General features: G+C 37.3%; 3 protein-coding genes across 4 annotated transcripts; 1 reads left to right on the plus strand and 2 right to left on the minus strand.

The window, feature by feature from the left end:
* Positions 1-1,478: 1,478 nt before the first annotated feature.
* On the minus strand, positions 1,479-2,940 carry LOC135637596 (uncharacterized). The gene is made up of 3 exons (XM_065150221.1): positions 2,663-2,940; positions 2,415-2,489; positions 1,479-2,341 (listed from the first exon to the last, which is right to left on the minus strand). The coding sequence occupies exon 3, from the start codon at positions 2,304-2,306 to the stop codon at positions 1,623-1,625; it is 684 nt and encodes a 227-aa protein (XP_065006293.1). The 5' UTR covers positions 2,307-2,341; positions 2,415-2,489; positions 2,663-2,940; the 3' UTR covers positions 1,479-1,622.
* A 747-nt stretch (positions 2,941-3,687) lies between these two features.
* Positions 3,688-8,568, minus strand: LOC135639053 (ubiquitin-conjugating enzyme E2-17 kDa-like). Of its 2 annotated transcripts, none has more exons than XM_065152786.1 (5): positions 8,417-8,568; positions 8,098-8,194; positions 7,335-7,462; positions 5,889-5,993; positions 3,688-4,133 (listed from the first exon to the last, which is right to left on the minus strand). In XM_065152786.1, exons 2-5 carry the CDS (start codon positions 8,165-8,167, stop codon positions 3,990-3,992), a joined length of 447 nt encoding a protein of 148 aa, XP_065008858.1. In that variant the 5' UTR covers positions 8,168-8,194; positions 8,417-8,568; the 3' UTR covers positions 3,688-3,989. The 2 variants fall into 2 exon arrangements, with proteins under 2 accessions (XP_065008858.1, XP_065008859.1); XM_065152787.1 differs by having other exon boundaries at positions 8,443-8,503.
* Positions 8,569-9,118: 550 nt separating this feature from the next.
* On the plus strand, positions 9,119-10,239 carry LOC135638428 (transcription factor MYB80-like). The gene is made up of 3 exons (XM_065151542.1): positions 9,119-9,251; positions 9,324-9,453; positions 9,531-10,239. The coding sequence occupies exons 1-3, from the start codon at positions 9,119-9,121 to the stop codon at positions 10,237-10,239; spliced, it is 972 nt and encodes a 323-aa protein (XP_065007614.1).
* Positions 10,240-15,071: the final 4,832 nt, after the last annotated feature.

Consider the following 15,071-nt stretch of genomic DNA (forward strand, 5'->3'; position numbering starts at 1 on the left):
CCTTCCGAATGTGATAGAATGCATCCTTACGGCTGGCTGCCTTCTCCATTCTAAACAGTATGAAAGCATTATTACCTCAGTTGGTCTTTAATTGATACCGCAGTCAACCTCATCCTACTACGCAAGTAGGATAGAACTGTCCGTGGCTTAACAACACATGTTCATGGTTGAAATCAAGCTTAGATGCAATCTGTTCTAATTAGTCAATATATTTCTATGTCATATCTACAAATGCACACCGATATGCTATGCATAGGTCATATTATGAATAAACAAAAACATTTTATAATGCATGAAGAAGTCCATAGCTACCATGTCTTCACCATTGAATTAGTTAGTTCAAGGCCAAGTACATTCTCCATTCATTAATGAACTGGAAAATTCGAAGCATGAGAAGTTGAACAAGTATATAATTCTTCAAGAGGCCGCAATATCGGAAAAAAAAAAGGCACCAAGAGAAATTAATGAACATTGTATATTATCAAGTACATTCACCATAGATATTCTCTGAGCAAGACTCCGCTAGTCCTTTAGAATGTCAATGCTTCTGTGATAAAACAAGATGCTAAAATATAAAAATATAAAATATAATTAATAAATATAATTATTTAAAATAAATATAATATTAAATTAAGAAAATCTTGTAAAATTATAATATCAAATTAACAAAAAAGTCTTAAAATTCAAAACAATAACAATAATTTCAAATAAATAAAAATTAATAATATTAAAATCAAAATAATATATTATTAATCTAATAAATAAAAATATGATTATTAATACATAGTTACGAGTATACTATTAATATACTAAAGAAGTGAGAAGAGTGTGAGTAAGAGGAAGATTGAGGTTGCTGACCGGGAGTAGCGATAATGGTAGCAACGAGCAACGACAATGGGAGTAGCGAGCAACGATAGTGGCAGTGGTAGCAACGAGAAATGGGAGCAAGAGCGACGAGTGATGACAGTGGCAGTGATAGCAATAGCAGTGAGCAGCAGCGAGAGCGACGAGCAACGACAGTAGCAACGACAACGGTAGCAGCGAGCAGCGACAGCGGAAGCAGAACCGACAATAGTGGTAGCGGTAGAAGCGAGCAGCGGCAGCAAGAGCGACGATAGTGGCAACGGTAGTAGTGAGCAGTGATAGTGGGAGCGGGAGCAGGAGCGGTGATAAAACCAACGGTAGCAGCGAGCAGGGTTTGGGTTGGGAAGTTGCGAGAGGAAGGCTGATATCGATGCTTTAGTTGGTTCGATTGAACTAACTAAAGCACCAGAGACCGAACCAAACCTAAAACGTTGGTTTGATCGCTTGGTTTAACCCAATCGTTCACCCGAAGCGCCCGATACCTAGGCTCAGGCAAGCACCCAAGCGATACCTCTTTGAAGCACACCGCTTGAAAACGAAATGAGGCACTTGGACCTCGTCTCACCTAGATGAGCGCCCGAGAAATCACGGATACATTCACCTACTACTAAATATTTGGTTCGTTGAAGTACATTGACCTTTAAGATATCAAATGGTTCCGTTACTGTTACTGTTGATATTTGGTGCGTTAAAGTATATTGTCAAGTACATTCACCTTGGATATTGTCAGAGCAGGACTCCACCGCTCCTACAGGATGTCAAGGCAGATGCTTCCGTTGCTGAGTGAGCTGAAGTTGTTTCGTCTGACTTCCTTCCTCCTCAGCAGTGATTGCGGCCCGACCCCGGTGCTCTGCATGTGCCATACGCAATATGGTCATGGCAGCAGACTCTAAAAGATCTTCGGCGTCGCCGCCGCCGCTGGCCGTCCCTTGTCGACCTCTTCTTGCGGTCGTATGCCACTTTTTCGCAGGCAGATCTCTCGCGGCAGAAGGACCGGCGTCCGGCTTCGGCTGCTTCAGTGAGCCCGGTGGCGGATTAGCTCCCCTGTAATCTCTCTCCGGGTGGCACCGCAAGTGGCCAAAAAGTGCCTTATCTGAAGCAAACGTCTTCCCGCACTCCGGGCATGTAGGGATCCCCGATCCGCCTTTGCTTGCATGCTTTCGTTTGGAGCTGCCGAACCCCTCGCTGTCCTTCGATACAGATCTGTGATCGTCGTCGAGAGGGCAAATCTCGGATTTGATATTGGCGTGTCGGTCTGCGACAAGCTCAGCCCCCGGACCAGGAGGCACCGCCTCCTGAACCGGTGGTTGCTTGGCCTTGCCCGTCTCCGGACACTTGTGTCGAGTACGCAAGCCGTTGCTACCGGATGGCGTTTCTTCTTCCAATGCAACATCCTCAATCCCGTAGCAGCTTCCAACCTCACTGAGATGATCAGCTCCCATCTCTGCCTCCTCTCTGCCTATCAGTTCCCAGAAATCTGAAACCAAGCTTCATCATGAAAGATCTAAAAAGATTCACAAAGACGATCAGAGAAAAGAGGAGCAACCCACCAGCTGAGGAAGGCTTGATCTGTAGCAGATCAAACTAAAGAAAAAGGAGACGCCTTTGGCACGAGATCATCTACCCTAACATCACGCAAACAGAAGACCAGATGGCGAGCTCAGCAGAGCTCCAAGGAGCCAACTTCATAGTAGATTCAGTCCAAAGACGAGATTTTTTATTCCTTTCGTTGGGGAAAGAGAAAGAGATCTGATAGATGAGGATAGAAACAGAGATCAAGTGAAACAGGTGGGCAAACCCGATCGACAGAGCTGGACTCTGGAGGAGTAACCCCACGCAGCCGGCAACTCCCTGCGCTCCTAACAGGCGGCGGATATCCCAAACCAGAGCTGGAGACAGTGGCGAGACTGGAAGGAGAAGACGGAAGAGGGAAGAGAAGGGGTGGAATCCGCAACGCTCTTCTCCGTGCGTTGGTTTCGCGTTTGGTGTAGTTGTTATCGAGGATGCGGAGAGAGAAAGAAACCGAGTCGGCGGGCAAAGGGAAACGTGGTCCGTCGGATGGAAAGAAGCAACGGGAGAGATTTGAGCTTCCATTAATGAGAGGATCTCAATTTGCCAATGAGATGTGTATCCATATATTGTTCGTCCTCCCTCCTTTAACTAATGAATGATGATGATGATGATGATGATGATGAGAGAGACGCACAATGTATATAATAATAAATCGTAATCCTTCGGACTAACCTACTCCATCTCGTCTCTACATACGTTTAGCTCTCTGCAAAGCATGTCCATAAATAAAGATAATATAACTCATGCATGCCATTAGGCTCAGGTTAACGCTATGTTGACTTTGACCTCTACTGTGGTCTCAAATGAGTGAAATGGAACAAGCAACTCTGTTGTAGTAGTACGTTTATGGTGGAGCTTCAAGAGCTAAAAGGGAGATTCTTGGCTTCTCTAAGAAAAGGATGATGCTGTCGTTGGTAGAGATTCTAAACAAGGAATTGCCAATCTCTTAGAATTTTTCAGAGTATTTTTTTTAATTATCTGAAACGTATTGATATTTACAAAATTTTACATGTATTTAGAGAAGGTATTGGATGAGATCATTGTTGTTTTTTTTTTTTTTTCATCTGATCAAATCCAAAAATTTAGATTCAGCATTAAAAACAATGTTTAAAATCCTTACCGAAAAGGTCAATATGAGCTGATTCATTAGTGAGCTTGTTGGTAGATCTTGAAAGTAAAGTAGCTCATTCATGCATGAACAACTATGAAAATTATTACTCAGATGTTGAATACCCTACTGAAAAATAAGACTACAAAACCTGGCTCCACAAGGAACCCAAAAGGTTTGATTTATGATGAGTCAAACTCGAACAAAGCTCAAACATGTACAAAATAATAAATGAACTCAGCTTGAGTTTTGAACTGAGATCAACCCTAATATTAAGTCAAACACAGTGCCGAAATATACGTGGAATGGAGTCCGACTTCATTCCCAGACTTCATTCCCAGATAGTCGCTAAGCAAAGTTTCCCATATATATGTCAACAAGAGAAACAAGGCCAGCTTAATCATAATACTACTAACTAGCAACCCTTGTTTTCAGCTGAATGATTTTATCCCATGGCATATTTCTGGGTCCAAGATCGGGCGGTCGCCTCATACTTGACACGATCGGTCTTGTACATGTGAGCAATTTCCGGCACCAATGGATCATCAGGGTTTGGGTCCGTCAGAAGTGAACTAATGGATAGCAGCACCTGCAGAACATTGTGCAACATGTATCTATAAGATCAACATGAATCATACTTATTTTACTAAGTTATAGCCACCCTACATAAACAATGCAGAACCAGATCTAGTATATTATATTACTCAAAGATAATAATAACTTCCGAATGTGACATAATGCATCCTTACGGCTGGCTGCCTTCTCCATTCTAAACAGTGTGAAAGCATTATTACCTCGGTCTTTAACTGATACCCCAGTCAACCTCATCCTACTAGGCAAGTAGGATAGAACTGTCCGTGGCTTAACAACACATGTTCATGGTTGAAATCAAGCTTAGTTGCAATCTGTTCTAATTAGTCAATATATTTCATGTCATATCTACAAATGCACACCTATATGTTATGCATAGGTCATATTATGAATAAACAAAAACATTTTATAATGCATGTAGAAGTCCATAGTTACCATGTCTTCACCATTGAATTAGTTCAAGGCCAAGTACATTCTCCATTCATTAATGAACTGGGAAATTCGAAGCATGATCAAGTAGAATAAGTATATAATTCTTTAAGAGGCCACAATATCTGAAAAAAGGCACTAAAAGAAATTAATGAATATTGTATATTGTCAAGTACATTCACCTTGGATATTGTCAAAGCAGGACTCCACTGATCCTTTAAGATGTCAAGGCAGATGCTTCCGTTACTGTTGATAATTGGCGCACTAAATATTTGATGTGTTAAAGTACATTCCAATGATTTAAAAAACGTTAGGCGCCAAGGCCCAAAAACGTCCGAGGCGTTAGGCGCTCACCCGAGCAAAGCAAGATGCTAAAATATAAAAATATATAATATAATTAATAAATATAATTATTTAAATAAAAAATGATATTAAATTTAAAAAATATTATAAAATTACAATATCACATTAAAAAAAGTCTCAAAATTCAAAACAATAACAATAATTTCAAATAAATAAAAATTAACAGTATTAAAATCAAAATAATACATTATTAATCTAATAAATAAAAATACTGTTACTAGTATACGGTTAGTAGTATACTGTTAATATACTGAATAGTATACGAAGTGAGATGAGTGTGAGTAAGGAAGATTGAGGCTTCTGACTGAGAGAAGCCGTAGCGGCAACGATGAGCGACAACAATGGCAGTGGTAGCAGTGAGCAATGAGTAGCAGGAGCGAGAGCGACAAGCGATGATAGTGGTAGCGGTAGCAGTAGCAATGAGAGCGGCAAACGACGATAGTGGCAACGATAGCAGCGAGCGACGACAGTGGCAGCAGTAGCAGCGACAACGAGAGCGAGAGCGGCGAGCAAGGTTAGGGTTGAGAAGTCACGAGAGGAAGGCTGATATCGATGCTTTAGTTGGTTCGATTGAACCAACTAAAACATTGAAGACCGAACCAAACCTAAAACGCTGGTTCGGTCGCCTGGTTTAACCCAGGTGCTCGCTTGAAGAGCCCGACGCTTGGGCTCGAGTGAGCGCCCAGGCGACGCCTGTTTGAAGCGCACTGCCTAGAAATGAAGTGAGGCGCTCGAGCCTCGTCTCGCCTCGCCTGAGTGCCTAGGCGAGCGCCCGAGCGCCTATCGAAATCACTGGTACATTCACCTTGTACTAAATATTTGGTGCGTTAAAGTATATTGTCAAGTACATTCACCTTGGATATTGCCAGAGAAGGACTCCACTGGTCCTTTAATGCACTAAAAAAGGCACTAAAAGAAATTAATGAACTGGGAAATTCAAAGCATGATCAATTACATTCACCTTGGATATTGTCAGAGCAGGACTCCACTGCTCCTTTAAGATGTCAAGGCAGATGCTTCCATTATTGTTGATATTTGGATGATAAACTTTGGTGCGAAATGAGACCTGAAAATTATTGTACAACCAAATAAATATATCAAGGCATGACATGTGCATTACTACCACAAAGACACTAGACTTCATTCAATATAGATGCCTCACAATCACATTTCCCATGGTGCCATGGTGGCCAGCCTCGTTATCATGACATGATATGATTAACATATAGAACTACTACTTGGGCAGTCATGGAGAATGGTAAATCATTTCTTAATTAGAATTTGTGCAACACACATATTGGTGCATTATAGCTTTCCATATTTACTTCACCCTTTGCAAAATCATTCATATAGGAGCCATTCCAAGAAAGGTCAGAAAACAGCCAACACCAACCAGGATTGTTCAAATTCTGAGGATATACCAAAACCACCTCTTTCATTGGGTTGAGAAATGAAACTTATGTCCTGAGCCAAATACAAAACAAAGACTCATTCTGAATTAGTCAATATCAGCCAAAGGGTGAGAATAATTGTTATGACAGCCAATCAACAATATCGAAGCATATTGGTTTAATCGTTAGTGAGCTTAGGCCCATTTCGCTTCTGGGCTTTCAGCAGGCCTATTACTTAGTAGGTCGTAAATAGCCCAATATGACCTGGGTCTAGTAACTCACCTAAAATACAGCGATTAACGGAGGACAACCTTTATGGGTGCTCGGAATCAAAGAATCCCCGTTGTACTAACAAAATGTAAAACAATACCAGTAGTTAAACTAAGAGCAATTAAGCGTATTTTTGTTGTAACTAACAAAATTTTCTTAGTCTCTTTATTTAGCTTGCCTCACACCACAAATCCTAATCAATAGGCCTCATCTAACAAGGGAAACTACTAGTCTCCTTTATACTTGTCCATATAATGCTAAATGTTTTTCTCGTTTTATCCCCTATTGAAGGTATACTTAGCTGTGTGCTAATAAAGATATATCTTACACTATACCTTCAAGTGAACCCACATGTTCATCCCAACATTCTTATCTCAATTCTCAATGAAACTTTTTTGTATGTTGCTAATTGTTCAACACTTTAATCTGTGAAATCTTTTAGAGCAAGGGGGATTTGAAGATCACAAAAACTCACTCTCTAAAATTTAACCATAAATTTTAGAATCTATCAATAAAGCATATTATCCTTTTACATTATCTTGTAGAATTTGCCTTTTAGTTGAAAAGCCACATGATGATCACATAAAAATATCAGTGACCTTCCAAATGAAATACACTACTTTTACTCTTTAATAAAGTCCAAAAGTAACAACCATTATGAAAATAAAACATGGCTTCAAGCATAACATAATTGCAGAGAAAAATCATGCAAATGCACAAACAATGTTGGCAAGCAAAGTAAGTACCTTGGGTGGCTTGAATGGGTAGTCAGGTGGAAAATGAATATTCACAAGAAATATACCACCTGCAAATGGGCTATCAGTAGGTCCCATAATGGTTGCCTGCCAGTGGAATATATCCTCAGCCACAGGTCCTGTAGAATTGAAGAAATAAAAAACAAGAAACAAGGATAGTTCATGACAACCAACATAAACAAATACTTAGCTAAAAGATAGCCATCATGTCCAATGTTCCTAAGCAGCAATTGTGTATGAACATCAAGAAAACACAAGCGGGAGATGGAATAGAATGGAATAGGGCCTTATTAGTTCTACATACAAATTTTGGAACCCCAAGTACTGAAGTTACTGGCTTTGATTTGCCTTGGGCAATAGCTTAACATGAAATATATTATCACATTACAATTCACAAAAACTGAGTTCAAAAGTTTGCATAACAGCTCAGGAAATTTGGAGACAAATATGTATATTTAAAGTGATAAATATGCGGACCGATGCCTGATGGTAGATACCATTAACTAATAAACTTTCATCCCTGATCTATTCATCAAGAAAAACTCATATTTCTTTAACACAGTTCAAAAAATAAAGAGAACTTTTAAAAACGAAGCATGAATAATATTTTAATTTTATTAATCATAATGATCTCAAATAAGTAGAATTGCCACAGAAGAGCAACTAACAACAAAGAGTAGATTTTGCTAAAAAGTACTAATAAGAAAACTCTTGGGAGTCAATTGCATCCCGAGCGGCACAACAAGAAACTAACCTGCACTGCAAGATGCAGGAGGATCCTTCTCCAAGTCCTTCAACTCCTTCATGATCCTCTTCGAACCCATCAGTGTTCGATCAAACTAAGACGATTCCTGTAGCAACGAACAAGAACTACAATCAACAACGAATCCGCCGCCGTAACCGCGAAATATATGTAATCGAGTGAAGAAAACCAAAAAAATTCGATTCTCTATGAGACAAAAAACATCTGGAAACCGCATCAACAAAATCTCGATAAACAAGTCCAAGAAAAATCCCGATAAATAAACCCTAGAATACGATCAACAAAATCAAGGAGAACATAGGAGCCAAACCAAAGAAAATGGATAGGGCTTCGGACCACAGAACGGAAAAGGGGATCCAAAACCTAGGGTTTCTCTCACGCAACTACACATCAATGGAGACGCCCTGCCCTATTTAATGCCATGGAGTCTAATTTAATAGTTTCCGTTTAATATTTTTCTCCGCTCTTTTAATCCGCCAATCAAAAAAAGGAAGAGGAAACATCGGATTTGACGTCTATGAGGTTTGATCGTTCCATCCTGACCGTCCGACGTCTGTGCGGCCGGAAGGCCATACGAGAGGGTAAATTAGTAAGAGACACTTAAATATAAAACCCTACCGACATATCTTTTGCGATGCACTTCAGATCACAGAGGATAAGATTACGAGCTAACAAAAAATCGTTAGAAGTTCTTGAGAAGGGTCATCGAATCAATCTGATGCACATTCACTGTGATTGTCGTGATCGATCAAACACATCAAAAGCCAGCCAACTATTGTTGGTCATGCAGCTTTAGAAGTCAACGCGAGGGAGGGATTTGACCAGGCGTCTTGCGGGTGAGCAACCTGCTCCGGTGCTCACGCGCACAGCGGGCGTTGAATTCTTTATACAGGTCATGCGTCTCAGGCCTTCATGCACCCACACGTGAACCCGTTGCTCACGTAAACCAGCATAAATAGCGTTGGATCAACCTGCAATTGCTTGAAGTGCATCCTAAACGATAGGAGAGAAGATGGGTAGGATTCCATGTTGTGAGAGGGAGAACGTGAAGAGGGGCCAGTGGACGCTGGAAGAAGACAACAAGCTCGCCTCTTACATCGCCCAGCATGGCACACGAAATTGGCGACTCATCCCCAAGAACGCTGGTAGTGTTGTATGTGCTGTGGTGGAAGTGTTGCTGATCTCTGGATGTGATGTTTGCTGAACTGAACTCGCAGGGTTGCAGCGATGTGGGAAGAGCTGCCGGCTGCGGTGGACGAACTACCTTCGCCCGGACCTCAAGCACGGAGAGTTCTCTGAGGCCGAGGAGCAGACCATCGTCAAGCTCCATGCCGTCGTGGGAAACAGGCAAGATTGCGATACCACCCGCGGATGATTGCATGTTTTGAGCCGATGACGGAGAGGTTTGTGGCTGATGTGATCAGGTGGTCGCTGATAGCAGGCCAGCTGCCCGGGCGCACCGACAACGATGTGAAGAACCACTGGAACACCAAGCTGAAGAAGAAGCTGTCGGGGATGGGAATCGATCCCGTGACACATAAGCCGTTCTCCCATCTCATGGCGGAGATCGCCACCACCCTGGCGCCGCCCCAGGTGGCGCACCTTGCGGAGGCCGCCCTTGGCTGCTTCAAGGACGAGATGCTCCACCTGCTCACCAAGAAGCGCACCGACTTCGCCTCGGCGCCGCCCGCAGTCACAGGCAACGCTTACACTCCAGAGAGCACCGGCGGTGGCAAGGAAGAGACCATAGAGAAGATCAAGCTCGGGCTGTCCAAGGCCATCATGCACGACCCCGACGCGGACAAGGTCTGGACCATGATGGCTTCTGCGGGTGAGTCGTCCGATGGCCTTGCCGGGTTGGAAGAGACGTACCCGACGTTGAACGAAGGGTTCCGATACGACGGTCCTTCATATGGCAACGAAGGGGAAGGATCAGCGTGGAGCCAGAGCACATGCACGGGCGGCGCGGCCGCGCGACGTGGTGGCGGATTGCATGACAAGGTTGAGGATGACAACGGAGAGGAGGCCGAGGGTGGAAAGGCCGAAAACAAAGTCAGTGCTGCCGGTATGTTCACCTCGGAGTGCGTCCTGTGGGATTTACCTGATGATCTGATGATTCATCCTATCGTGTGAAGAAGAAAGAAGATACTAACTACACAGAAGCCACCATAGGAGAAGTAATAATGCCAAGAGAGAACAAGTTAACTGCATTCTTGTTGATAATGTTGATGGGAAACACAATTCAACAAGTAGAGCATCTAAGTTGTAGCACTGCTGATACATTTCATGTGCTTCATCAACTTCTTAAACGAAACTGAGGCTGACAGGACTATATTTTGGCTTCTGATGACAATGGATCAGATTGCACATTATACTATCTGTGATTAAGAAACTAATATTATTAGGCAGAGAGGAATCCGTAGCTCAGAGATAAACATACTTAAACAGTTTAAGTTAAAGAATGGAGAAACTTGCCTTTGTCAGTCTATCAATCATTCTCTTTCCAGAGATAAAAGAATAAAAGGAAATATAATGCTTATGTTTTGGTCCTTTCTTTCTTCTTCCTTCTTCTTAGGGAAAAAAACCTAAATTTCTCAACTTTCTTAGGGAAATATAAGTTTTATCAAAAAATTTAAGATTTAGAGTTGATTTAAATTAATTTATATGTATTTTTTGGGATTAACGAGTCAACTCTTTTTGAGCATGCCGTTTTATTTTTCTTTCATAATTGGTTTAGAATATCTTTATATTCTTCGTGATCGTACTCATAGAATAATCATCACGATTGTATCTTAGGTAAATTCTCGACAACACTTACTCGAGATCGGGGAATATGCTTATGATAATGCTTGTACGCCTTTAGGTTCCTCTTCTATGCTTTCTATTTTAATTTTTTACATATTTTAACCTTTTTTTATTTAAATAAAAGTTATTTTAGTATTATTGCTCTAACATTCAAAGCATATTCTTCCTTTGAACTAAATAGGTTGTTAACCCGAAAATTAAAAAAAAATATTTATTCATGTTAATCCTTGTGTAAGTGTTTGATTATTTGTTATATAATATGATTTAATTTAACTACTGGATTAGCATTGTGAAACAAACATTTCATAAGTGTTATTCCATTATTGTTATAGTTGTTTAATGATTATTTTATCATTGTATTAATATGTAAAAAACAATATCATTATTGTTATAGTGGTTGCATGTTATTTCATCATTTATGTAGCTGTAAAAAATTGATAATTTGCGTTATACTTTTAGTTTATATTTTTGGATTTATATTAAAGAAAAAATAACTTTAACAGTATTCCTTTAGTATGGACACATCAATTTTATTTTATAAAAAAAACTTATGCTACTTTGCACAGTATTCACTCCTCTCTCTCTCTCTCTCTCTCTCTCTCTCTCTCTCTCTCTCTCTCTCTATATATATATATATATATATATATATATATATATATATATATATATATATATATAATTTTCTGAAGAAATTGAACATCTCTATAGATTTAGAATCCTTAACTATCTTTTAGATGAACTTTATGAAATTTATAGAAAATAAAAAATTATTAAGGAAATATGACAAGATTTAGAAGATGCATTTCTTAGATATTCTAAAGATATCCATAGCTTCACTATTTCTGATTTTAACAATTTTAAAATGATCGATCATTAACCCATCAATGATCAAATTCATAGAACTAAAACTATCTTTTCTTAATTATATCAGATCTCCTATCTATTCAAATAAACTTCGGTGCAAATTTGATTAAAATATTATAAAATCTTAAATCATTCAAACTCTTGAGTTTATTATTTAAACTATTAGAATAAAAGATCAATATTGACAAAGGAAAGTTCAAGAAAATCAAATACAAGGTAAAGTCAAAATGACTAAATTCCAAAACTATTTTCAAAATAATAAAAATTCTAATAGAACTAAGGTCATAATTTTATTCCTAAGGGTAAAATTTTTAAACTAAAGGCTAAAGGGTTTAAACCAAGATTCTTATATCTTAATCCAAATTCTAACCTTAATCCTAAATCTAACTAATTTCAAAACCTCAAGCACTCCTAAGAAGCTAGAAAAAGATGGCTTCTAGTAAGTTTATGCCCAAGACAATCATCTTATTCTTCTATGAAAAGAAGGAAAATGTGATTTTCATAAAGAATGATTCATTTAAGCCTAAATCTCAAGTTAATGTGATGAAGGTTGAACTATCAAATTTTATTTTTTTCTCCCAATTATGAATCTAATCTATCATGATTTTGACTAGTGGCTAGATTCTAGTGCAAACATTTATGTTTGTGCTAATCAAGAATGATATTTCTCTTATTAGATCTTAAGTGGAAGAAGAGTAACTAGGAGAGAATGGAACCTAACTAGTGGATCTTTCCTAGTCTAGTTAGGATATATAATAGCTTTGGAAGCAAATCTCCTAGGGAGATATTGTATATAGGGAAAGGTTTTGTATCTAAAAACCTTTTGTAATCGCTCTTTCAATTAATAAAGATGAATAATATTCTAATAAACTTAGCAAATTTTGTAAATATCATTATATAATTCAGGAAGTCACTGCTCTCTATTCATCTTAATATGTAGTTGAAAGAAATAATAAGATTATTTTAGATATAGCTAATGCCTTAATCCTTAGTTCATAAGTTCTCCAAAACTTATGGAAGAATACTCTTATCTACTTGTTATATACTTAACATGATAAAGAGGTAAATGCTTATGAACTTTGAAAGAGTTACAAATCAAGGCTAAGTTACTTTTAAACGTGAGGGTGTTTAGCTAATATTAGTTTGTCAGAACCTAAGTGTTTAGCTAACAATTGAGGGTGTTCAGTTGTAAAGCTAATATTACTTAACAATTGAGGTTGTCTTTGTATGATTCTCCATAGCAATACTTGTATATTTCTTATAACAAATTCTGAAATACTTGAAATCTGAATCTAGAAATATATCGTTATTTTTTTAAAAAAAATTTATCTTTTTCAACTCATATAAAATCTAACATTGAACCTAAAAGAAACAACAGAGGTTAGATTGAAAAGAACTCAAAGGTGATGATTTTATCTATTATATGCTAAAAGATATAATAAGTTTATTTCTAAAAGCTATTTGCTTTTTTTAATGTTTCTTTCGAGAAAGAGACTATTAATAGTAAAATAAAAATCCATAATTAGTAATTATACTTGAATTCTCGCTAATTTATCTCATAGATCTAAATCCCTATATTGCAAGTAGATTTTCAAGAAGAAGATTAAGATCGATAGTATAATTAAATAAAATATAAGACTAGATTTATTGCTCTGGGTTTTTGGTAGAAATCTTACATTGATTATTTTAACACTTGTGTACTTGTATCATGAATTACTATCACCTGAGTCATACTTATTTTTGTTTCCAAACTTTTTGTTCACTAAATGGATGCAAAGACTATCTTTCTACATAAGAGCTAGAAGAACAGATATATATGAACCGAAGGATTTGTCATATTTTGATAAAAAGAAAAAATTATGCAAGATGATCTAATCCCTATACTGACTCAACTCAACCAAACACCTAGGTAGTGGCATCAAAAATTTAATTCTATAATTCAATCTTTTGAATTTTAAATCAATGAATATGATAAGTGTCTTTATTATAAAAGGATAGGAAATAAATATATCTTCTCTATCTTTATATTGATGATATCTTATTTTTTTGGCTTTAGATATAGATTTGATCTTGGAGATTGAATCATTTTTATCTCACTACTTAGATATGAAAGGTCTAATCATCTTAAGAATGAAAATCTAAAAATTTTCTAATTCTATATCATTATCTCAATCTTATTATATTTAAAAATTAATTTAAAAAATTAGATATTCTAACTATCTTATGATCCAAATGATCCAAATTAGATATTTTTAGCTCCTTATGATCCAAATGATCTCTTCTCTATCTATCAAATAGGAATAGACCTAATTTTTTTTTATGTTATATCCAAACTTTGTAGGATATGTATTCCTTTGTAGTGAAAGTACTAAATCTTAATAATTAATTAAATAAATTATTATTGTCAGAAGTACTATGGAAGTGAGCTTGTAGTACTTGACACAACTTATATTGAAGTAGAATGATATAAGAATCTAATTTTTAATCTTTCAATGATCTGAAACCCTATACCTCCTATATCTATTCATTGTGATTATAAAACTATAATATTTTTTATAAAAAAATAATTAATACTAAAATAAGTTGACACATAAAGATTAGATAAAAAACTGTTAGATAGTTAGATTCACATCTTATTATTTTTATATTTTATGTTAAAACTGATAGTAATCTAGTCGACTATCATACAAAAAGCTTAAATAAGGGGGATGAGTCTTTATCTAAAATGAGTTTTCTAACGATGAAAATCCAATCCTTGTAATACAAGATCTCTTGAAGGAGGTTCAATGGGATAATAATGAGTTAATCGGTTGACTAAGGAGTAAAATGATTAGCACCTTAGTGCATATAGATACAGAGTTTATCTCTAACTTCGTCTTTATGGTGATTAGTGCTCTTATGTAAAGGTATAAGAAAAGTCTAACTGTGAAAGAGATCTTAAACGGTATATTTTACTAGATGTAACTCTACACACATTTGTAGTAGAGGCTCTCCCACGTAAAAGAATCCGTAGATGATTATGGTTAGGGATATGAGTAATCATTAAAATCTCTCATGAATAAACAAGATACTTATGTATGGTTATTAGTGCAACCATGAAGACATACTCTATACTATGTTTGAGTTGACTAAAATCTAGGTCAAAGGAATATAATTTAAAACCTGTTCATTTCATTTCCTTTAGTTGAATGTTTATTTTATTAAATGAGGTTAAGTCTTTCGAAAGATACTGACTATACAGTAAATATGAGTTTTTTTAATGAATTATTGAAATTTGATGGGAAAAAACTCAAATT

Source organism: Musa acuminata, chromosome BXJ3-5 (assembly GCF_036884655.1).
Source record: "Musa acuminata AAA Group cultivar baxijiao chromosome BXJ3-5, Cavendish_Baxijiao_AAA, whole genome shotgun sequence".
Classification (NCBI taxonomy): Eukaryota; Viridiplantae; Streptophyta; class Magnoliopsida; order Zingiberales; family Musaceae; genus Musa; species Musa acuminata.

What these genes read in the sequence shown, in the direction of transcription:
- LOC135639053 (XM_065152786.1), bottom strand. Translation starts at nt 8,167, where the DNA reads ATGGGTTCGAAGAGGATCATGAAGGAGTTGAAGGACTTGGAGAAGGAT. An exon ending in TCCTGCATCTTGCAGTGCAG is followed by an intron (nt 7,463 to 8,097) that starts GTTAGTTTCTTG and finishes TCAATTCTACAG; the next exon opens with GACCTGTGGCTGAGGATATA. An exon ending in ACCCATTCAAGCCACCCAAG is followed by an intron (nt 5,994 to 7,334) that starts GTACTTACTTTG and finishes AATAATTTTCAG; the next exon opens with GTCTCATTTCGCACCAAAGT.
- LOC135638428 (XM_065151542.1), top strand. Translation starts at nt 9,119, where the DNA reads ATGGGTAGGATTCCATGTTGTGAGAGGGAGAACGTGAAGAGGGGCCAG. An exon ending in ACTCATCCCCAAGAACGCTG is followed by an intron (nt 9,252 to 9,323) that starts GTAGTGTTGTAT and finishes CTGAACTCGCAG; the next exon opens with GGTTGCAGCGATGTGGGAAG. An exon ending in CATGCCGTCGTGGGAAACAG is followed by an intron (nt 9,454 to 9,530) that starts GCAAGATTGCGA and finishes TGATGTGATCAG; the next exon opens with GTGGTCGCTGATAGCAGGCC.
- LOC135637596 (XM_065150221.1), bottom strand. Translation starts at nt 2,306, where the DNA reads ATGGGAGCTGATCATCTCAGTGAGGTTGGAAGCTGCTACGGGATTGAG.